This window comes from Ursus americanus, chromosome 4 (genome assembly GCF_024610735.1).
Source record: "Ursus americanus isolate L20-20 chromosome 4, mUrsAme1.1.p, whole genome shotgun sequence".
NCBI classification, from domain to species: domain Eukaryota; kingdom Metazoa; phylum Chordata; class Mammalia; order Carnivora; family Ursidae; genus Ursus; species Ursus americanus.
Genome location: NC_142130.1, coordinates 31263678 through 31287448, shown reverse-complemented (window position 1 = coordinate 31287448; position 23771 = coordinate 31263678). Strand labels below are relative to the sequence as shown.

General features: G+C 39.1%; 2 protein-coding genes across 15 annotated transcripts in view; one reads left to right on the top strand and one right to left on the bottom strand.

Annotated features, from left to right (window-relative positions):
• The window catches only part of SENP5 (SUMO specific peptidase 5), a 55128-nt gene extending 35153 nt beyond the window's left edge, over positions 1-19975 (top strand). For 4 of the 11 annotated variants that reach the window (XM_087861534.1, XM_045812637.2, XM_045812633.2 and 1 more), the window contains 8 exons: positions 883-988; positions 1130-1268; positions 1512-1559; positions 4381-4458; positions 13405-13542; positions 16212-16295; positions 17737-17787; positions 18660-19608. In XM_087861534.1, coding sequence (XP_087717660.1) covers positions 883-988; positions 1130-1268; positions 1512-1559; positions 4381-4458; positions 13405-13542; positions 16212-16295; positions 17737-17787; positions 18660-18770 — 755 coding nt within the window. In that variant the 3' untranslated portion in view covers positions 18771-19608. Of the gene's footprint in view, positions 1-882; positions 989-1129; positions 1269-1511; positions 1560-4097; positions 4158-4380; positions 4459-8547; positions 8669-13404; positions 13543-14202; positions 19609-19842 lie in introns of those variants that run through there. The other 7 variants (XM_087861531.1, XR_015724176.1, XM_045812636.2 and 4 more) reach the window with 7 other exon arrangements.
• NCBP2 (nuclear cap binding protein subunit 2) overlaps positions 1-23771 on the bottom strand; it is a 32183-nt gene that overhangs the window by 1958 nt on the left and 6454 nt on the right. Inside the window, exon 4 of one of the 4 annotated variants that reach the window (XR_015724177.1) lies at positions 23444-23581. Coding sequence is in view for 3 of the 4 variants with exons in the window: in XM_087861536.1 (XP_087717662.1) it covers positions 23510-23581 (72 nt within the window). In the remaining variant the exon portion in view is untranslated. Of the gene's footprint in view, positions 1-1996; positions 23582-23771 lie in introns of those variants that run through there. The other 3 variants (XM_087861536.1, XM_045812649.2, XM_045812648.2) reach the window with 3 other exon arrangements.

The following is a 23771-nucleotide window of genomic DNA, read 5'->3' as shown; positions in this document are numbered from 1 at the left end:
TCTTAATTCAGTGGGCTTGTCAGACTGATGGTCAACTAGGTTGTTGCTCTCCTCATTCAGCATCAGTGAGTAAATACCACTAGTCATGTCAGCACTTTTGAGAGCCTCTTACCCTTCCCTCGGCTTCTTTGCATTTTCTTAGAAATAATGTCCTGGTTTTATTTCCTAGGACCTTTTTAGGTATGTTTCTTCAGTGGATCCTCTTGGAAGCCACCTGAAGACTATCCCATATCCTGGCCAAGAGGTCACCCTTTGTTTCCCCTCTTAAAATGTGCCTCCCCAGCTGTTACCCAGTTAAGTTCACCTTACAGGGTTATTCGGTGTCAGAAGTATAATAACTCCACCAAATTGTATGATATTAAAAATGCCTTAGAATTTGTTGCTTGCTATGAAGTGTGAAATTTACACACATTTACCAAATAATACAGTGACAGTAATCCCAACAATTAAATTGTGATTGTGATTTTTAAAAAGGTAAGTCCTTCAGCTACCAAATGTGATACACATTTAACCAGGTGATTAAACCCTTTAGATTTCACTCTTGAGGAGACAGAATTCGTCTTCAAGGTTAAGCTATTGAAGGATGCTAGTCTTTCATTTTAGCTGTAGCTATTCCCTCTCTAACAATGCATCAGTAGCTTAAAAAGCCAATGTGAAATGATACCTGCCAGCATTTCTCTTTAGATTGGAATGGTGAGGGCCTGGTCTATTTGATTTTATCCTTCACAAAATGTAACTTTTAAAAGATTTCTTTATAGTATAATATATAGTAATATAGGTTAAATGTGTGGTAAGTGTTTTGTATAGGTTAAATATTGGAAGGATAACTTTTTCATTTTCTGGAAATGTTTTTTCCATTGTAATTTTCTGCCTTTATTTAAGGATTCCTAGATGAGGTTATGAAGAAGTATGGCAGTTTGGTCCCACTCAGTGAAAAAGATGTCCTTGGAAGATTAAAAGACGTCTTTAATGAAGACTTTTCTAATAGGTTAGTCAATGATGCCAAGTTAAGCCCTTGAAAATAAAATTGTTGGCATATATGACTTTTCTCTTAATTAAAAAAGAAGATACTTAGCAATAAATTGAGTGGAACTCATGTTTCTTTTCTTACAAAATCTTTCTTTTTCAGAAAACCATTTATCAATAGAGAAATAACAAACTATCGGGCCAGACATCAAAAATGCAACTTCCGCATCTTCTACAATAAGCACATGCTGGATATGGATGATCTGGCCACTCTGGACGGTCAGAACTGGCTGAATGACCAGGTTAGTGTACTGTACGTTTTTGGTGTGGAAAAGTTGCAGAGGATGTTGGACCATAAAATATAATTAACCTTTCGGTTGGCCTCACAGTTATCTTTTGGAATCAGAGATTCTTTACCCTTTCTGAAGTGACTCATTCACCAACCCCAGTATCCAAATGTTAACATTGTCAGTGTTACTCATTCTGTGTGGGATGTTATGAATTGTATAGGGTTAGTAAGCTGGTTTTATGTTGACTTTTTATAGGTCATTAATATGTATGGTGAGCTGATAATGGATGCTGTCCCAGACAAAGTAAGTGAAAAGTTACTTTTCTTCTAGGAGAGAGAATCCCTGTGTTATTAAAATGAGGTTTTTTAAAACTTATGTAATTACTTGATATTACTTAGATTTTTCTTTTTTTTTTTTTAAGATTTTTTATTTATTTGTCAGAGAAGCAGAGGGAATGGCAGGCAGAGGGAGAAGCAGGTTCCCTGCTGAGCAAGGAGCCCGATTCGGGGCTCCATCCCAGGATTCTCGGATCATGACCTGAGCCAAAGGCAGATGCCTAACCGACTGAGCCACCCAGGCATCCTTAATATTCCTTAGATTTTTAAAAGGGTTCGATTTTGTCTTATTCAGGTGGTAGGGTTGGGCAGAAATTTTATAAAATATTTCTGTATAAGAAAGTCAGATGCCAGCGTTTTCCTGCATATTTGTTTCAAAGTGGGTATGTTGATTTTTCAGGAGACTTTTTTTTTTTTTTTTAAGATTTTATTTTTAAGTAATCTCTATACCAAACATAGGGATCGAACTCCTGACCCTAACATCAAGAGTTGCATGCTCCACTGACTGAGCCAGCCAGGCGCCCCAATGAGGCTTTTTAAAAAAATGGTGTTAAGAAACAAATGTCAACTGAGTATATTTAAAAATCTTACTGGCTTTATTCAAATGATTCATGAACTGGGCAGCATCTCACTAACAGGTAAAATGGAGCTTTGAAGAACTGTACAAAATGCAAGACTTACAAGGCAGAAGGGGGCAGGACAAGGAAGTTACTAGCAAAGAGATTGATTGCAGCAAAGTCACCTTCCTCTAGGGGAAGACGGGGTCTAACTGGCAGATTACCTCAGTAGTGCTGACCCAGTAATTCTATTAAGACTACAGTCCTGGGAGAAGCTGAAGTTGCAATTAGGTTAGGTATTTTGGGTTTGGTGACATGGGCTAAGCCTAAGTCAACACTAAGTTAGACTCCATTTTGAGCTTGTTGTCTCTTTTTTTAACAGTGGGGAGATACACAAAAGGAATATATTATTTGCTTTAAGCTTTTAAATTTAACTTAAAGTTTTATTCTCTTTAAAGATGAAGTAAAGTATTCATTATCACTTTTTTTGGATTAATCTTTGATACTGTGTTCAAATACAAACAAACCTGGGGCACCTGGGTGGCTCAGTCAGTTAAGCAGCTGCTGCCTTCGGCTCCGGTTGTGATCCCAGGATCCTGGGATCGAGCCCCACATCGGGCTCCTTGCTCAGTGGGGAGCCTGCTTCTCCCTCTGCCCGCTGCCCCCCCTGCTTATGCTTGCTCTCCTCCGCCCCCATGTCAAATAAGTAAATAAAATCTTTAAAAAAAATTTGTAAACAACAATAAAAAATTAAAACAAAAAACCAAAATACGAACCCTCCTTAAACTCTAAAATTCCTGTAAGAGCTTAGTTACTATTAAAATTATTTTTTTAATTTGTTAATTTTTCTGAGTATTCAGATTGCCTGATGGGCAGCCTTTGATTTCAGCATACAGAACCTTTCCAAGTAGTTTATAAGCTTTTATAAATCTAATAGTTTAAAGACATAAATATAATGCATCTGAGATTCCAACACTGTATGAATATAGACAAAATGTCATATAACTTCCCACTTAAAATCACAAATCTGTTTTCCATTTTAAATTGGAATTGTGAGGCTAGTCTGTTGGATTCTTTTATGTAAAGTTCTCTTATCACCAGCAGGTTTAAACCTAAACATATATAGATGATTTTTAACATAAAAGTATTAATTTCAGGCATATAATTTACCTTCATTACTTGTACATATAATTCTGAACCATTATTGGATTTAAAAGGATACTTATCTAAGGCAGTGGTTCTCAAAGTGTAGTCCCCAGACCAGTAGCATCAGCATTACCTAGGAATTTACTAGAGATGCAAAATTTTGAACTCTAACCCCACCCCTCCTGAATCAGAAACTGGAGGTGGGGCCCAGTAATCTGTGTTTTAACAGGCTCTCCGGATTCTGATGCACACGGAGTTTGAGAATCACTGCTCTAGAAACAGCTACTACAAACTCTTTTTATTGATATCTTAAGGTGCAGAGGTCTAAAAACAAATGTGCATTAGGATCTTCTGGAAGGTTTATCATTACCAGACTGCTGAGCTCCACCCTCAGTTTCTTCATTAGTCTGGGGTGGGGCCTGAAAATTTGCATTTTAGCAAGTTCCCAGGTGTTGCCGATACTGTGGATCTGGTGACCACACCCTGAGAACCTCAGTTAGGGGAAGTTTTTCATCTCAAATGAGTCAGAGTTACTGAGTGAACACTTTAAGACCACGAGATGTCTATTATCTCAGATGAGCTGGTCCTAATTTATAAGTCAGAAATTCTAAGCCAGGATGTGATGTTTCATATGACCAGGGTAATTCTTTCAGTGCTAGAAATGATCGTGTTAAGGCCTTTTTATAGTTGTTATGACAGCAGAAGTCTGCAAATCCACATCCTTAAGAGGGGGTTAGTTTTGTAATCCATATCCCTTGAGTTCAAGGTGTAATGTTATCTCATTCTTTCTTAACCTCTTTCAGTTTTATCACAAGATTTGGAGAGATGTGTCAGGTTGCTTCTCTGCTTGATTAGATTCAGGTGATTACTGTCCCATTCCAGTTCTGACCATAGAACATAGTTGTTCTAAGAAAATTTGGAACAGAATCTTCTGTGAATCATGTAATGTATTTTCTATAGAAAAACTTTTCCTCACCTTTTGGTCTATCTTACATAAAAGGGTTTTTTAATTTCCATTTTCTTTTGAAGTTAAATCTGGGCACAGTTTAATATAATCTGGGTGCTTATATTCCATGTCTCTTCTAGGTTCACTTCTTCAACAGCTTTTTTCACAGACAGCTCGTAACCAAAGGATATAATGGAGTAAAAAGATGGACTAAAAAGGTATTCCCTTTATTTCTTTTTGATTCTAAATTTGAAATACAGAGAAGCCACTTTGAGCAGGAGGATAACAACTTTAATGCCAATCTGATATTAATTAGAAGCAGACTCTTAAAAAAAAAAACCTCTTTAATGTGATAGTTGTTTTTAATACAATAGTTCTGGGGTGTGTTTTTGTTTTTGTTTTTTACATCTTATTGTTTGAAACACAAGATAGTAGTAAAATTCTGAGTGTATCTAGTTGATTGGAATATTCTCTAACTGAAAGCACTGGGCTGGAAGTTCACGGTTCCAGCATTGCTATTAGCTTGCTGTGCAGGTTGGACAAGACCATTTTTCTGGGCTTTAGAATGCTATTTATAAAACAAAATGATAAATCAGAGTAATCCCTAGGGCTCCTCCCAACTTTAATTTCTCTCTGTAGCTACTGACTAATGCCAGAAATACTACTTTAAAGCCTGTTTATATTCTATTTTTGATATTTTGACAAGATTACCAGTGAGTTCAAATTCCAGTCATAGGTCTAGAGATCCTGCAGCATTTCACTTTTTTATACCGGATGGGTTACAGAAATTAAGAGGAAGTCTTAATTAATGGAAGTAGTTTTTTGCTAAGTACAAACACCTGATTAAATATTGCTATTTTGGTAGTATGTGCAAAACATCATCAGTTACGCCAAGATAAATGAAACATGGTTAAAGAGTGCAAATCTGGGGGAATAGACAGAATGAACTTAGGACTCAGAGCTGGGTTTAGATCCTAGTCCAGCCACTTAACAAGTTGTAAGACCTTGGGCAGATTGTTGAATTCCTCCAAGCTTCAGTTTCCTCATCTGTCAAGTGGTAGTATCCTGACTATTTACCTTGTTGAGAGGATTAAATGAAATAATTTGTGTAAACCATTAAGCGCATGGTAAACACACAGTGACAATCATCTTATTACGATGGTAGAAGCATGTGAAGCAGCTGGTGTAGTCGGAACGCAGAGAGCAAAGAAGAGAGCGGTGTGAAGTAGCCCGATCAGAGATGTAGGACCTTAAGGTCTAGGTTTTTAATTTTATCCTAAATGTACAGGAATCTATTGAAAGGTTTTAGGTGACATCATCCAGTGGGTAGTCTTTGCTCTAGCAGCACTGAAGAAGATGGGTGAGTGTGGGAGCAAAGCTGATGTGGGTAGAACAGAAGGCCATTGTCAAGTACCATTGATGGTACTTTGGATTAGAATGGTAGGACAGATGGGATATGCGTGTAAATATGAGTATGATCTGGGAAGTAAAAATAATAGGATTTGGGTGATAGATTGGTTATGGGGATGAAGGAGAACGAAATGTGAAAGATGACTTCCAGGTACAGTATATGATTATCTTTCCTCATCTACATCACTCTTCTTGGTTAAATAGCATCCCACCATATGGGTATATATTTTTAATTTGAACAGTCCCCTAGCAGTTATCCTTAATTTCTCCTGTATAAACACCACCGCAGCCCATCCAGTGGTATAGCCACAATCAGGCACACTTCTTTTATTGTGCTTCACAGATACTGCGTTTTTTACAAATCGGTTTGTGGCAGCGCCACATCAGCTAAGTCTGCTGGCACCGTGTTTCCAACAGCATTTGCTCACATTGTGTCTTTATGTCACATTTTGGCAATTCTTGCAGTATTTCAAACTTTTTTATTTCTTATAATGATCTGTGATCTTTGTTCCTATTATAATTGTCTTGGGTGCCATGAACTGTACCCATGTAAGATGGCAAACTTAATAAATGTTATGTGTGTTCTGACTGTCCCACCCACTGGCTGTTCCCCCATCTCTCTCCCTCTCCTTGAGCCTCCCTATTCCCTAGATGCAGCAATACTGAAGTTAGGCCAGTAACACCACAGTGTGTTCAAGTGAAATTAACCCTCTAAATGTTCACGTGAAATGAAGAATCATGTGTCTCTCACTTTAAATCAGAAGCTACAAATGATTAAGCTTAGTAAGGAAGGCATGTCGAAAGCCAAGACAGGTTGAAATCTAGGCCTTTTGTGCCAAACAGCCAAGTTGTGAACACAGAAGAAAAGTTCTCGAAGGAAATAAAAATTGCTACTCCAGTGAACACATGCATGACAACAAAGTGAAAACAGGCTTATTGCTGATACAACAAAAGTTTTAGTTGTCTGGATAGAGGATCAAACCACACACAACACTCCTTTAAGCCAAAGCCTAATCTTGTGCAAGACCCTAACTCTCTTCAATTCTAGGAAGGCTGAGAGAGGTGAGGAAGCTGCAGAAGAAAAGTTGGAAGCTAGCAGAGGTGGGTTCATGAGATTTAAGGAAAGAAGTCATCTCCATAACATAAAAGTGTAAGGGGAGGCAGCAGGTGCTGATGGAGAAGCTGCAGCAAGTTCTCCAGAAGATCTAGCTCAGATAATTCATGACGGTGGCCACACTAAAGCAGCAGATTTTCAATGCAGATGAAACAGCCTTCTATTGGCAGAAGATGCCATCTAGGACCTTCATAGCTAAAGAAGAGAAGTCAAAATACTTGGCTTCAGAGGACAGGCTGGCTTTCTTGTTAGGGGGGGGTTATTGCAGCTGGTGACTTGAAGTTGAAGCCAGTGCTCACTGACCATCCTGAAAATCGAAGGGCCTTTAAGAATTACACTAAATCTACTCCCCCTCTGCTCTATAAATGGAACAGCAAAGCCTGGATGACAGCACATCTGTTTACAACATGGCTCACTGACTATTTTAAGCTCACTGTTGAGAACTACTTCACAGAAAGATTCCTTTCAAAATAAGACTGCTCATTGGCAACACACCTGATTACCTAAGAGCTCTGATAGAGCTGTCCAGCAAGACTGTGGTTTTAATGCCTGCATAAACTCCATTCTGCAGCCCATGGATCGAGGAGTAATTTCAACTTGCAAGTCATATTATGTAAGAAATACATCTCATAAGGCTGTAGCTGCCATAGACAGATTCCTCAGATGGATCTGGGCAAAGTAAACTGAAAATATTCTGGAAAGGATTCACCATTCTAGATGCCATTAAGAACATTTGTGATTCATGGGAAGAGGTCAAAATAGAAACATAAACAGGAGTTTGGAATAAGATTATTCCATGGATGACTCTCATGGATGACTTTGAGGGGTTCAAGATGTTAGTGGAAGAACTAACCACAGATGTGGGGGAAATAGCAAGAGAACTAGAGTTAGAAGTGGAGCCTGAATGGAGCACCTGGGTGGTGGGCTCGGTTAAGCATGATCTCAGGGTCATGAGATTGAGCCCCACATCTGGCTCTGTGCTTAGCACAGAGTCTGCTTGAGACTCTCCGCCCATGCCCCTCCCCCTACTTGCACGCATTCTCTCAGATAAATAAATAAAATCTTAAAAAAAAAAAAGCCTGAAGATGTGACTGAATTGCTGCAATCTCATGATAAAACTTGAACAGATGAGGAGCTGTTTTTGTTTTAATTTTTTAAAAGATTTTATTAGAAGAGAGTGCACACAAGCAGAGGGGAGGGGCAGAGGGAGAAGCAGACTCCCCACTGAGCAGGGAGCCTGACTCGGGGCTGGATCCCAGGACCCTGGGAGCATGACCTGAGCCAAAGACAGATGCTTAACCATTGAGCCACCCAGGCGTCCCGAGGAATTGCTTCTTATGAATGAGCAAAGAAAGTGGTTTCTTGAGATGGAATCTACTTTTGGTGAAGATGCTGTGAAAATTGCTGAAATGACAAGGATTTACAATATGACATAAACTTAGTTGATAAAGCAGCAGCAGGGTTTGAGAGGACTGGCTCCGGTTCAGAAAGTTCTGTGGGTAAATGCTATCAAGTAGCGTCACATGCTACAGAGGAATTGTTTGTGAAAGGAAGATTCTATCGATGCTGTAAACTTCATTGTTACCTGATTTTAAGAAATTGCCACAGCCACCCAACCTTCAGTACGCTACCACCTTGATCAGTCAGGAGCCATCAACATGGAGGCAAGACCAGACCCTCCCCAGCAAAAGATTACGGCTCGCTGAGAGCAAGTTAGCACTGATGATGGTTGGCATTTTTAGCAGTATTTTTAAATTAAGGTATGTATATTGTTTTTTTTTAGATATAATGCTGCATACTTAATAGACTCCAGTTTCTGTAAATAGGCTTCATATGCACTGGGAAGCCAAAAAACTCATTTGACTCACTGTATTTCAGTGGTCTGGAACCGAAGTCACAGTATCTCTGAGGTATGCCTGTATATGCTGCATATAACAAATAAACACAAAATGAACAAGAAAGGTTGAAAATAAAGTGGCAGTTAAAGAGGTACGAGGCAAACATAAACCAAAAGAAAGGAGTGGTAAACAAGAAGGAATGGCAGTATTAGGAGCAGATGAGGTAGATATTAAGGTGAAAAGCTGTGTGATAAAATTTCAATATAGAAATATAACAAAATTACAGAAGGAGACCTTGATAAAACAGTGATAGCAGGAGACCTCTCATAGTTGGACAGATCAGGTTGATATAAAATAAAATCATAAATAAAAATAATACAACCAGTACTACATTTGGTAAAGTAGATATATACTAGATTTTGTAAAAATTGATAATGCATTTGGCCACATAGAAAATTATTACCTATGTTACTCTTCGATCACAATTCAGTCAAAAATAAAGGCGGCCAAACTGAGGGCTTCAGAGGGGAGGGGAGTGGGGGATTGGGATAGGCCGGTGATGGGTAGTAAGGAGGGCACGTATTGCATGGAGCACTGGGTGTTATACGCAAATAATGAATCATGGAACACTACATCAAAAACTAAGGATGTACTGTATGGTGACTAACATAACATAATAAAAAATTATTAAAAAAATAAAAGGCGGCCCAAAAAAATCTTAATTTGAAATTTTTACAGGTATGCATATTACTGGATATGTAATACTTGAATCTAAAAATAAAAAATTATATGCCAACTGTCTAAAAAGGGATGGAAAGGGGGAATACATCTTACAAGCACACTGGAACATAATGAAAACTGGTATAAGAAGAAAGTTAATGGCCATAAATGCCTTTATCATTAAAGAAAAAATGAAAAATGGAAGAATTAAGTACTCACTAAATTAGATTACATCAAGATAAATTACAGAATGATCGAGGATTTGAATGCAACAAAAATAAAACAATGAAGTACTAAGAAAAGTACTAAGAAAATCCATAAAAGAACTTTTTAAAAATAATGTCAGGGTAACTAAGTCTATTCTGTGACCAACTTAAAAGTTTATAAAAGAAAAATGGATTAAGTCGCTAACAGGAAAAATAACTATTTAAAATAGCAGTTTAGGGGCACCTGGGTGGCTCAGTTGATTAAGCATCCCACTCTTGATTTCAGCTCAGGTCATGATCTCAGGGTTGTGAGATCAAGTCCTGAGGTCAGGCTCTGTGCTGGGCATGGAGCTTGCTTAAGATTCTCTTTCCCTCTGCCCCGTCCTGCCCCCTGGACCCCTCCCCCCAGCATTTTTTTCCTCAAAAAAAAAAACCCCAAATGTAAAACAGGAGTAATGTACAAAGACAAACTGGGGGGAAAACTGCCATTAATGTCACAAACTAATTTTCTTAATATATGAAGGGCTTATACAAATGGATAAGACAAGGATGCCACCAACTAAATAGAAAAATGGGTGGGTGATATAAATGAAAAGATACGTAGTAAAGAGAGGCTTATTACTGTTCGGGATAGAAATCCTTTGTCAGGTCTAGGTTTTGTGATTTCTCTCAGTCTATGGCTTTTCTACTTATTTTAACCATGTGTTTTGATGAAGATCTTCAATTTTGAGGATTTCTCCATATGGATATCCAGTTGTTCCAGTGTCATTGGCATTGAAAAGACTTCTCTTTCCTAGTTTAATTGCTTTGGCACCATGGTAGAAAGTCAGCTGACCACATATGTATGGGTCTACTTCTGCACTTTATATTCTCTTCCATTGATCTCTGTTCTTAATGCTAATACCACACTGTCTTGATTACTGTATCTTTATAGTAGGTCTTGAAATCAGTTTAAGTTGGCCAGCTTTATCCTTTTTCCAGAATATTTTGGGAATTCTGGGTTCTTTGCATTTTCATATAAATTTTAGAATTAACTTGTCAGTCTATGTTTTTTAAAGAAAATCTGCTGGATTATGATTGGGATTCTGTTGATATGTTCATTTGGGGAGAATAAACATTGTAGCAATATTAAGTCCTCCAGTCCATGTATGTGGTATATGTTCCCTTTATTTTGGCTCTTTAATTTTCCTCAGCAGTATTTTATAATTCTTAGTACACAGGTCTTGCACATATTTAAAAAATATATAACCCTAAGGATTTCATATTTCTGAAACTGCTATAAACAGAATTTTTAAAATGTTATCTTCCACTTGTTTGCTGTGAATTAACCTCATATCCATTGACCTTACCAGACTCCCTCACTGGTTCTAGGAGCTTTTTTGCTTTTTTAAGATTTATTTATTTTAGGGAACATGTGTGTGCTGGGGGAGGGGCAGAGGGAGGAGAGAGAATCTCAAGCAGACTCTCTGCTGAGCACGAAGCCCCACCCCCACGCAGGGCTCAATCCCACAACCGTAAGATCATGACCTGAGCTGAAATCAAGTCAGCCGCTTAACCAGCTGAGCCACCCAGGCGCCCCTCCTCTAGGAGCTTTTTTGTAGATTGTTAGATTTTCATAGATAATCCTGTCTGTAAGTAGTGTTTTATTTCTTCCATTCTAAACTGTCCGCCATTTTTTTCTTGCCTCATTGCACTGGCTGGGACTTCTTTTAGAACAGCTTTGCCTTGTTCTGTCTTAGGAGAAAAGCAATCAGTCTTTCCCTATTATGATGTCAGTTATAAGGTGGTTGTTGTTTTAATTTATTTTAGAGAGCATGTGCGAGTTGGGGGAGGGGTAGAGGGAGAAAATCCCTGCTGAGTGCAGAGCCCAGCACAGGGCTCAGTCCCACGACCCAGGAGATCATGACCTGAGTCGAAACCAAGAGACACTCGACTGAGTCACCCAGGTGCCCCTGTAGGGTTTTTTTTTGTAGATACTCTTTATCAGGTTAAAGTTTTGCTCTTATTCCTAGTTTGCTGAGAGTTTTTTAGTCTTAAGTGGATGTTGAGTTTTATCAAATGCTTTTCCTGCATCTAAGGAGATGTTCCTACGGTTTTTCATCTTTATTCCTTAAATGGAACGCAGACTGAAGGAACAGTACACCAGTCTTGAGACGTAACAGTCTCAGGGCCACATGATGGCTCTTGAAGTTTCAGCTTGATCATGACGGAAGTTCACTTTTGTTTACAGAGCATGGGTTAAAGCAAATCACAGGACTACATTCTTCACCTGGGAGGGAGAGTGAAGCTACAGAGTATCAGGCAGTTCTGTGTCCTCCTTTTATAGGGAGGGCAACAAGTAACTGGGATCAACAGTATCATCTTCCACACATATCATTCTTCATTATATGTATAAAGGGGGGGTGCGCCTGGGTGGCTTAGTTAAGCGTCCGACTCGGTTTCAGCTCAGGTCATTATCTCTCAGGGTCGTGAGATGGAGCCCCGCGTTGGGCTCTGTGCTTGGCACAGAGTCTGCTTGAGATTCTCCCTTTCCCTCTGCCCCTCACCTCATTCATGTTCTCACATGCACGCTCTCTCAAAATCTTTGAGGAAAGAAAAAGTTGTGTGAGAAAATGTATTAAAAAGAAAAATAATCTGGAAAGATACACACCGAAGTGTATTTTTTATCTGTATTTTCTAATTTTTATTTAAAATTTTTTTTAATTAAAAAGTTTGAGAAGAATGTAAATTTGGTCTCATTTAATACTGTATTTGAGATGTGATTCCTTGTTTTAGATACTCACAATTTATGCATTGGAAAGGACCAACTGTCCTCATATTCCCTTCCATTCACCCCACTTCTCAGGTTTATGGATGCAGAAATTGGAAAAGTAGAATGCTTTGCTCCAAGGTCATGCTGACTAGTAGAAGATTCATTTAGAACAGAACATTATCTGAATATCAGAAAGCAAGGAAGGCTGGAGAAACACCTTCTAAGAATCTGATGTAGTTCATAATAGCCTTGTGATTGTTTTAACCCAAGGAATTGGTTAAAAAAAAAACAACTCTCAAAAAATATCTGAAAAAAAAGAAATTCATTCACTTTTTTTACAGATGTTTATTGAGCACCTACTACTTTATCATCTAATCCACAACTGGGATTTTGAGTGGAAGAATAAATATTTCTAGATTGTAAAGGACGTGTAAAGAATTATTAAGGATATTTTTCTCAATTTTGACATCTGGGAGACCTGAGGTAGTGATAATGGTAATAGTTAAGATTCACTGGCTACATACAATGTGTGGAAGCAGTTTTACACATTTTACTTGTATTATCACTCTCAAGAGCTTCATAAGGTAGATACTGTTATCTGTAGTTTATAGTTGAGGAAATCAAGGCACAAAGAAGCTACAAAAGTTGCCAAAGTCATCTTGTCAGTAAGTGGAAGAGGCTCAATTTGAACTTGACCAGACTTACTTCCGAGCCCATGATCTTAATTATAATGTGGAGTCTATAAAAAGAAGGCTTATAGTCTGTGCTGTTTTCTAATACCATGATTCCTTTCTAAATAAGAATTGAGTCAAGGTCAAATATGTACACAAGAAAATTAAGCATAAAAATAAGTAATGTTAACTACTTGAAAAGGTTATGCACAGGTGTATCAGGTTAAATGCGAAATGGTGCTTTCTAGATCTTTAGTTTTCTTACTGTGTGTTGTGGCTTAGTAGTTACAAGCATGGGCTTTAGATTCGGACCTGGGTTCAAATTCTGCCTTCACCACTTTCTGCTTTTATGGCCATGGGCAGGTCAAAGGTCAGTAAATGGAAGCTGCTGCCACTGTTGTTTTGCATAGTCTGTGGTGATGGCTGCATTTCTTCTTCTTTTTTTTTAATCAGGTGGATTTGTTTAAAAAGAGTCTTCTGTTGATTCCTATTCACCTGGAAGTCCACTGGTCTCTCATTACCGTGACACTCTCTAATCGAATTATTTCATTTTATGATTCCCAAGGCATTCATTTTAAGTTTTGTGTAGAGGTAAGTTAATATACTGCCTGTGTTTTTTCATTTACCTTGTGATCAAATAGTATCTTAGAATAGCAGAAGTCAGTCTCCTAGAGGATCAGTTTCTGTCATGAAAACCCTCTAAAATATTGGCAGAGAAAAGGACTACGACAAGAGGAATCTCCAGGTTGAGGGAGGTAGCTGTCTGTGATCTGGATCCCCCCTCTGAGATACATCCCTTATTTGGATTTTGTCACATATTTTCCTGCCTTCCCATAAAGCTACATTTTGAATATGGGTAGAAATCGTTTTCTTTGGTTTCTCTTAGAGCTAAAATTGGCTTGTATCTTCAAAATAACTTATGCAGAATGAATTATAATGAAGAGAATCAACTGGCAAGATATGAGAACTCAGCTAGCGGGAGTTCAACAAGATGGTGGGAGGCAAAACAAAACAAAGTTTTCACTAGCAAGGACCAGCTAGAAAATTTAACTGAAGACAGAAGATTCCATTTTCAAAACCAACAAAGATGTAAACTGCCCAGGAGTATATCCTAGCAAAAACTGTGGAAGTTGTTTAAGATGAAAACCCCATATTTAAAGGAACTTTGAGCAGATGGAAAGATAGGTAGACTCAGTATTGGAAAGAGATCAGTTCTCCTCAAACTAATATATACCCATTTGTCCTAATCAGTTTTCCAAGAGGATTTTGAATGAAACCTGATAAGCTCATCCTAAAATCCATATTGCAGAATTCATGGCATGAACAGTGAAGGAAGGAATCCTTGGACTACTAGGTATCAAATCATCACACACAGTTTTAATAATTAAAACTGTATTTCTGTCGGCTTAGGAATAGGCAAGTGGATTGGTGGAACAGCACAGAGAATCCAGAAATAACTCATGTATACGAGGGAACCTGGTATATGATAAAATTGGGAAGAGTCAGGCTATTCAATATATGCCGTTGTGAAAAGCAACTGTCTATTTGGAAAAGTAAAATACAGCTCCTCATACTATTTATAAAACAAATTCCACATAAAATAATTACCTAAATATAAAACGTAAAACTGTAAAAGTTAGGATAAAATACAGAAGATGTTAAGTTCTTGGATTTAGGGAAGGATTTCTTACATAGAACCATAAAAGCAAAAAAGACATGAAAGAACAGACTGATAAACTGGACCATATCATAACTTAAAACTTCTGTATGCCATAAAATTCAAAGATAAGGGTAGACCTGGAGAAAATGTTTGTGACCTATATAATAATCACTACCCAGAATATATAAAGAACTCCTACAAATGAATAAAAGGATTTAATAGAAGTGGACAAAGGTTAAACTAAGTAAATTTTAAGAAAAATACAAATAACCTTTCAACACATGGATAGATGCTCAGTCTTACCAGAAATATGGGAAATGCAAATTAAAACTACATCAGGACTCCATCTTTTACCTATTAGGAAGGTCGATGGTATTCAAGTGTTTGGAAACCAGCTTTCATATTTTCTGATGCAGTGTATGAATTGATATAGCAAGCCACCTGGGGGAACTGAAATTCTGATCAGTTCTAAGTGTCTTATAAATTTGTAAAAGATGTATGTCCTACGGGCATCTGGCTAGCTCAGTCAGTGGAGTACACACTCATCATCTCAGGCCTAGGAGTTCAAGCCCCATGCTGGGTGTGGAGCCTACCTTAAAAAAAAAAAAAGTATATCCTGTTGCACACCAGTTCTGTTTCTTGGTATCTACTCCATAAAAATGCTTGTGTATGTATGTGCACGGTGATAGGCCATGTACCAGGAGTCACTGCAGCATTACTGACAGTGAAAAGTCAAAACCACTTAAATTTAGCTCTACCGACAGAATAGCTAAATACACTACAGTATATTCATACTGTTGAACTGACCATAGCAGTTAAAAAAATATATAGATTTCCATGTCCTAACATGGAAAGATCTCCAAGACACATTGGGTTTTAAAAGGCAAGTTGCAGAATGATACGGTGTACTATGTGTGCGTGTGCATACATGCGTGTGTGCATAAACACAGATATATATGTGAACATACTTCTTCACCTTCAGGGGGGTTAGCTTAAGTCCTGTAACCTCTCACTTCACCCTTAGAAGAGATGCAGAGAGAGAGGCATGGATGTAGAGGGCATAAGGGAAAGTCTGAAACACTGATAGGCTTCATCTTGGTAGCAGTGGACTTGGGTGTATTTAGTATCCAGAATGGGTTTCAGTATATTCTAGAAACTGCGTGATACCTATGCTCAAAATACAGAGTTTATCTAAGCCTGGGAATGTTGTTCATTTAGTTCCAGTTATTGATTTCTGCCAAGGGTTCCTTCTTTGTATTGAGCATTGGCAGTAATCAAGACTTTTTGTCTTGCCAATATTTATTTAAATTTCAAATTCAGCAAGTTGGCTTACTGCTGAAAAAGGCTCACCAGCTTATAAAAAGTTCTAATTAAAACATATACGGGTGTCCACAGCCTAAACGCATACCTGAGTACAGAAGGTCTGAGTCACTATGAAGTGAAAGGTTGGAAATGAAATTCAGCTTTAAACTCTTTAACGCAGACTTTGCCCAGTGGTTGGGCCACAGCCTCCTCCTTTGCTTCTGTCTGCTGTGGGCAGGTTCCATTTTTCACCAACTGATGGAACACAGCATCTGTGTTGTGGTTTCTTTTTAACCAGAATATAAGAAAGTATTTGCTGACTGAAGCCAGAGAAAAAAATAGACCTGAATTTCTTCAGGGTTGGCAGACTGCTGTTACAAAGGTAAGTATGTGACAAAAATGAACACTCAGGCATGTGAAGGGGATGGAGTCATCGTAGGGGTGGTGTCTTTAAGGAGCATTTTAAGACTGATCATGGGAGATACCAGTGAGTCTGGAGGCTGCAGGGAGGCAGCTTACAGTAAACCTCCGTTCAGTATTGATTGTCTACCCGCTTAGTTTCCCAGTGCTTGCGGGGAACAGCTTTACTCATTTACTCATCCTTGGGGCAGCTGCTAACAATATGGTTGCAATATTGGGGGGAAAGAAAGAAAAAAATAGGTATGTAACTTTTTTTCTTTTGGTGGCACCTGCCTCTTGCCTCTTATTTCCAGATGACTCACATAGACCCAGAGAAATGCTGAAATGGACATTTGGACCCACTGAGGGAGCAAGTGCACTGGGCTTCTTACCAGGCACTTGGGGAAGACAGTGCCTTGGGTGTTTCAGTCTGAAAGCAGCACTATGTTTGCCCTGTAGATACTCAGGCTCTACGTGGGGCAAGGTGCCCAGGCACGTCTTCTCATTGCTGTTGCACATACCAGTGTCTTCTTTATGGTCACTGCTTTATTGTTTTCGGAGTGTTTTTGCATGTGTGATCTCATTTGATCCTTACAACCTGTGAGGTAGGCCGGTGGTTCATTTAGGGATGAGCATCGTCTTTATTCTGTAGATGAGAAAACTGAAGCCTAGGTGTGACCTTCCCCAAAGGCCATCAGAACCTACTGATAGAGTCAAGTCCTTGACCTCAGGTCTGTCTGGATCACTGAACACGGTCTTAAAGAGGCAGAGTCTTGAACTTTAAGCCAAACTCAAAAGGACCAGATATATTTGTTCACCCTTGAACTGTACCAAATGCTAAGTTTTAAACTAAGCATGAAATTTTCTTTTAATAACCTAGTCTTTTAGTTTAAACCAGAACTGAACTTATAACTTTTTAAAATTTACCCAACTAGAATATCCAGGTAGTCTAAATTTAGTCAGGATCTTTCATACTCCCACTTAAGGCAGAATACATAAGCAGTTCTTCTGGAAGCCTACTGCTTTATGAGAATTGTATAGTAGGAGATAAAAAGTGGAGACTGCTCAGCAGGATTGTTACTAAGTATTCAGAGTCCAGGCATATGCTTTTTGATCTGTTTTGATTCCATTGTCAATAATCTGCCAGCAAAACTAGTTATCCAAATGGAAGTTTTAAAATAGGATTTTGGTTTCCTGTCTCTCCCGTTTAGGCAAAATGTTCTGTAAATTAGTTGGTTGCTTGCTCTTCCGATGCAGCTAGATGCCTCCATAAAATCCCTTACTTTAAATACGAAGGTATATACCAGTCCACCAGCTGTCTTGGACAGAGACAGATGTTTCTTGCTCATTTTTCCATAAAAACAAATTATCTGAAGACAAGTACTTGGGTTTTATTTTAATGATCATTTTGTCTTTCTCTTTAGTGTATTCCACAACAGAAAAATGACAGTGACTGTGGAGTCTTTGTGCTCCAGGTAAAGAAATATGTTTTTCCAGAATTTAGGATGTATGAATTAATCTGTTGGGCTTAGACAGATGGGAGCCCCTGTGGTATGTACCGGGCACTAGGAACAGGTAACGGTATTTCCTCCTTCCTTCCCTTCCTTTGTTGCTGGGAGTATGTAGTTTCTGCACTTTCAGATGTTACCATTAGAAGCAGCACCTTCTCAAGCCAAGAATGAACAACTGGTATCCACCTCTTATCAGAGGTTATTCATAAGGCACACTAGAGACTGACCTGAATCTGTATTGTAATCTGTATTGGCATTTGCAGAACTACATTTTTTAAACCACTGGCAAGTGGTCTTTAACCACAGAGTAAAAACTAATTAGATTTTAAATAAGGGCCACATTCAAAAACTGCATTCTCCTGCTGTGTGTTCCGTTAGTGGTCTTAAAGGGCTACTGAAAATTGTTAGACATTATATTTATAAAGGAAATTGTATATAATTCATGAGCTTAGAGATTCACAAAGATCATGAAAGATGGGCTCATTCCTCTGGCTCATGAATGTCTGGGGTTTATAAACAAACTGAGGTTCTCACTTAAAGACCACGTTTGGCCTAGCTGCCGTCTCCGCACACTACACCTTTAGGAGAGCTGGAGCCTCTTCCTCAGTTTCTGCTCCTCACAGTCTTGTGTGGGGAAAGAGGGGAGACCCCAAGCCATAAACTTACCGGGAAAGGTGACTATAATTTGGAGGTAAATGTCTTAAAAGTGATGTGTTTTACAACCAAACTTTAAAATGCTGCCTTAGACCCTATTCCATTAGGTCTGCATCTGGGAAAATACACTGGGCTGCTCCCTAGCTCCACACGCCACTTAAGTGTTTCTGGGACCTTTGCAGTACTGCAAGTGCCTCGCCTTAGAGCAGCCTTTCCAGTTTTCCCAAGAGGACATGCCCCGAGTGCGGAAGAGGATTTACAAGGAGCTGTGTGAGTGCCGGCTCATGGACTGAAACTCAGCAGGGACTCTGGGAGGTCTGACCAAGTTGAAGCAGATGGTTTGTTACTTGAATCTCCAAACACTTATTTGAATTTTTACAGATATTTCAGATCAGTGGTGTTGGGCCACTATTGTTACCTCAAATTTGTTTTTTGCCCTATTCATTTCTCTAGCTGCCGTGTACTATTTTTTAATGTTCAGTTTGGTTTCATTTTTAATTTTATGGATTCCGTGTGTTTCCCCCCATATTTAATATTTATTATCCAAACGCATGCATATAGACAGAGCATGCAGTGCAGAGTATTAAAAAAAAAAAAAAAAGCCTAGTAGATTTGGTGCGGCTTTTGAAACTTAGTTAGACGTGAACTGAATACAGGTTTCAAATTTAATCCCAGAACCTAAAAGTGCAGGATGTTTTCAATACAACATAACTCTGAGAATGATAGGTGTTCCCTGGGGCGTAAAGGGTAGCTAGGAGTGGTGGTTTTGACAAAGCCAGTCCTGTTTTACCTGCTGCACCTTCCACTGACTTTTCTTTCCAAGTGAGTCGCATTCCTTTTGAAGGGTGAGAAGAAAGTGGCCGAAACCTGATTGGTGTGCTCTGTTACAGAGGCGCACTTAAGAAGCCCAGTGCCTACTCTGGGAGGGGTTAAGGTGTGAGAAAAAGACAACTTTGGGGATCCAGTTATATTAACACATGAAAAATTTCTATCTTGGCTTTAAGAACAATTATAACAAATGCCTAAATCTTATAAAGGCTTTTGCTGGAACACTGAATTCTCTGGATTTTTGGTTTTGGCCCATTAAAAATGTTAATATCCATTAAACTCTAGTGGTCAAACACGTGAGAATTCAGCCTAAGTACTTTACAAGTTGTCATTATCCTTGTGTGGTCTCCCGTATGGAAGAAATTAAGATTCGCCAAACACCTTTTTTTTCCAAGGGTGTTTAAAATACAAATTTTCAGAACGGAAGACTGACCAGGTCTTCTGTAGATGGGTGGGGAGGAGAGAAGGGAAGGGTAACAAGATTTGACCGCACGGGAGCACAGCGGAAGTTGATGTTTGTTTTGCTCTTACCTCTAGTGATCTGAGCAGCGTGCGGGCTCCTCATTTGGCCTCTCTTGACCAGCCCTGAGACTCCAGCGCTGGAGTCCTTTTTTTCACTTCTGTCAACCTCATCTTCCGGAGGAGAGCAGAAGTGACCCTGTCCTTATGCTTAGCTGCAGTAGGATTAAAGTAATGGATCTTGCATCTTTATTCTAGCCTTTTATGATATTTGAAAGGAAAGGGAATCCGGAAAGATGCATGTTAAATTACCCAATTATCTTTTCTGAACTGGGGCAGGAAAAACACAAAGGTGTATGTAAGAATCTCAGAAGCTTACAGAGAATACCAAGTAAATGACAGAAGATACGTGGCATTATGCCTGGTTAGGTGTGGGGTATTGAAAATAAAAAGCTAAAACATGCAGTTTAACTTGGCCCGAAGGTGAGGCTGCCAGCAGTTGAGGGTATAGTCCGAACACGTTTACACGCAGTTCCCACCCCAGACATTCCAAGCACCAACACCAGTGTTTACACTGTAAAGAGCCCCAGCGCTCTCCAGAGCCCTCTGGACTTAATGTAAAACCAGGTCAGTATTTCTTACTGAGATCAGAGGCACTTTATGCTGCTACAGTTAGGATTATGTCAGCATTAGCAAAGATGACAGTTTAAGTGGGGAGGATATCGTCTTGAGGTTTTCTGACTAATTATGCAAATATGAGATTTTTTCCAGATCTGCACCTAAGACATTTGCCAAACTGTTGGGGGGAGGGAGGTAGTTATACAAAGTAGCCAGTATAGCTAGGCTGTGGATTCACAGTATCTTAACCCTTGGAGCTCCAGCTCACCTCCTCACTGACAGAACCAGGCACGTAGAAAGGACACACAGAACTGTGTTCTGAATCTTCATGCCCAAAACCTGAGTTGCTGTTTCCTCTAGTCTGAGAAATGGTCACCCTCTGGGCACTGAGGCAAGCAGGGGCGCGCATAGGTAACTAAAGTGAACTGTCCAAGGCCAGCTTCCCTTTCACTTACAGTTTAATAAGGCAGCTTGAGGTGCACTGTCCAGCATGCTTTTGCCTAAATGTCAAGTATTTTAAGAATCTGGTTCAGAATGTTTCTCTGTTCATGAAACTTGGATTTTAGCACATAGCCGCTTTTCTCCCTATGCTCGTGATTAGGTGTGAACCTCTATTTAGCCCAAGCCCTACATCAGAAGGGCCTTTGTCCTGATGTTTGCGATAATTTCTTCCTTGCAACAAAGACATTTTTGAAGTGTAGTCTGGGCTGCTGGTGGAAGAGGCAGGCATTGTTTTATTGTCACTAGCTTGGGATGGAATTGTTTGGGTGCCCACAAGGTGGACAGCCCTTATGCTTTTGGGGTTGAGTGCAGGCCTTGTACAAACTAAAAGCTGCTTACAACGTGCCTTCAAGCCATGCCCAGTCCTGTCCATCGATAAACTTACTAGTCTGTAGGTCTTTCTTTCCAGTGATTGTCCTTATGTTAAATCTATAGCAATGAATGTAGATTTAGTTCAACTTTTAGTTGAGTTCTCTTAAGGAAGGGAAAAAGCAGCAGGTGCTGCCCAAATCACTTTTTCGTTTTGGTTGTATTTTCTACTTATCACTGAGCATGAGTGCCACCGGTCATGCTAGATCCGTAGCTGGGACAGAACAACAGCCCTGCCTGGGACACAGCCAGCACTAGTCTAAAGCTGCCCTTTTTCTCTGCAGTTTTGGTTCACTGCTTCCCTGGGTCAAAAGTGCTGACTGGGAGAGCTCTGGGTGAATCAGGCCCTTCAGGCGTGTTAATAGTGTGAACTGAATATACTGACTACCTGCTCTGCTTAATTATGTTAAGAAACCGAACTAATCAGCAGTTGTAAAGCACCTGCTTTTCTGTGTGAGGCTCTGCCTCCTGGCCTATAGATAATTAAGACCTAGGGAATATACCATCAGAGAAGTGCTAATTGTATTTGGGTGTTACAAAAACAGGCCTAGATAAGCTGTTCACTTAAATGGTACCTTTTGGTCAGAAAAAGAATTTATTTAAAGATTGTGATCATGTAAAATTACTCAAACCTTCTAGCAAAAATATTTTTTTGAAAAATAAACTAAATGCCTTTATAAATGTGTGTTCTCTTGAATAACATGTACTGTTTGTTTGGTGAGTAGTTTCTCAAAGGGATGCTCCTGTCATGGCAAGGCTCATTTATGAACAGTGACCAGTGTAGGCTCTAAGCAGCCTACCCTTAAATAACACTGCCCAACAGAATTTTCTGCAGTGATGGCAGTGTTCTCTGAGCATCGCTAGTGGCTACCATATTAGGTAACTGTCAAATCAAAACGAACATGCAGATTCACCTTACTCATAAGTATTCCAGAGTAAGAGTTCCAGTGTCACTCTTTATAGGTGAGGTAGTGGGCAGAGACAATGACGACTTGGTCTGACAATTCAAACAAGAACCACTATGTTTTTAAGGCCTGTAGAAATCTGAGTTACATTTTACTACAAAATTATAAAATATTAATTCAAACTACAGTGCAAAAGAAATTTTCAAAATGATATCCTCATTAAACATCTGCAAATGGTTCTTTCCTAAGCACTTAGCTTTTAATAATAACCCAAATAATCAGCTTGAACTCAGAGAACCTGTACTTACTGTAATGTGAAAGATGTTCACACTGAGATACTTCAGCCCCAACTTTCAGAAACTAGTGGAAGTTAGGAGATACTGTTGCTAGATGAAAAAAATTTCACTTATATAAGGGAAAATTATATTAGACCAACAGTTTAATGAGCAATAGTTCATATATATTAGAGAAATCACCTTGTGCCTTACAAATGCAAAATAAATTTTGCAGACCCCCTTCACTGCAGAGACTATCCGCTCACTATGCAGGCTCTGAAACTCGGTAAGCACAACTAGGGAAAAACAAGACAGACTTCAAATGAAAACTGGCTGAAACACACTTCCTGTGGGAAGTAATTCTGATTGTTCTTGGTAAGCGTTCTCTTGATTTTCAAGCTCTTTTTTAAACCTAGTCCATTCCTGAGATCACTCTGAAAATGAATCTTGAAGTAGAACACATCTTTTGAAAAATGCGTACAGTAAATACTAGTCTTAGTACATACAGCACATAAGCTGGTGGTATCTCTTAGGACAGTCTAAGGCTTACTTCCGCATCAACAATTTAGGAAGTTCCCTTGACTCCTCTAAGTTTGCCTTTAGAGATTAGAACTCAACACGGAAAATAAAACTCAGTTGTCAAACATCTTACTAATTCAGAGCAAAGTTATACAATATAGCAAAACCCTATTTATTACATTTTTATTTCTTGCAAACTTTAAGGCCCCAATGAAGACCATGAACCTTTATCAATTTTTAAAATTTTCCACCTTCCTAAAAGAAGTCTGGTGTCTTGGGCTGATATATCAGAATTGTTGCCACGAACGCAAATTCTGACCTGGTGACATAAAATCATTCTGGCAACCTAAGGGCCTAGATTCTACGACTACAGAATAAAGGCATTCTTTTGGATTCTGTCCTTTAATAGTTTTCAAAGGAAAACCATGAAAAGGCTTCCAGCTCAGTAGACACCTTGATCAAAGCATGGTAAAAGTGGGCAGGTTTGCAGACCTTGGGTAATGCACAGCAAATTCAACAGGCCAAAGGAGTGAGTTTTCATGATGGGGCTCTCACCACTCACTGGTTTTGGGCCAGTTTTCCATAGCCGCCTCTGCCAGCATCATAGTCCTGCCGATACTCATCTCGTACCTTAATTGAAAAGAACATAAGTTACATTATAGAGACGACTGGTGTAACGAATATGCCTCCCGCAAACATACCAGCAGGTCAACTGTTTAGCCTTTTCAGGTGTCATAATGTGAACATTCAAGCAGGACATAATTTTTTGAGCAACGATATAAAGCTCAACTGCCTTACAAAATTAAGATTACCTAAGGGT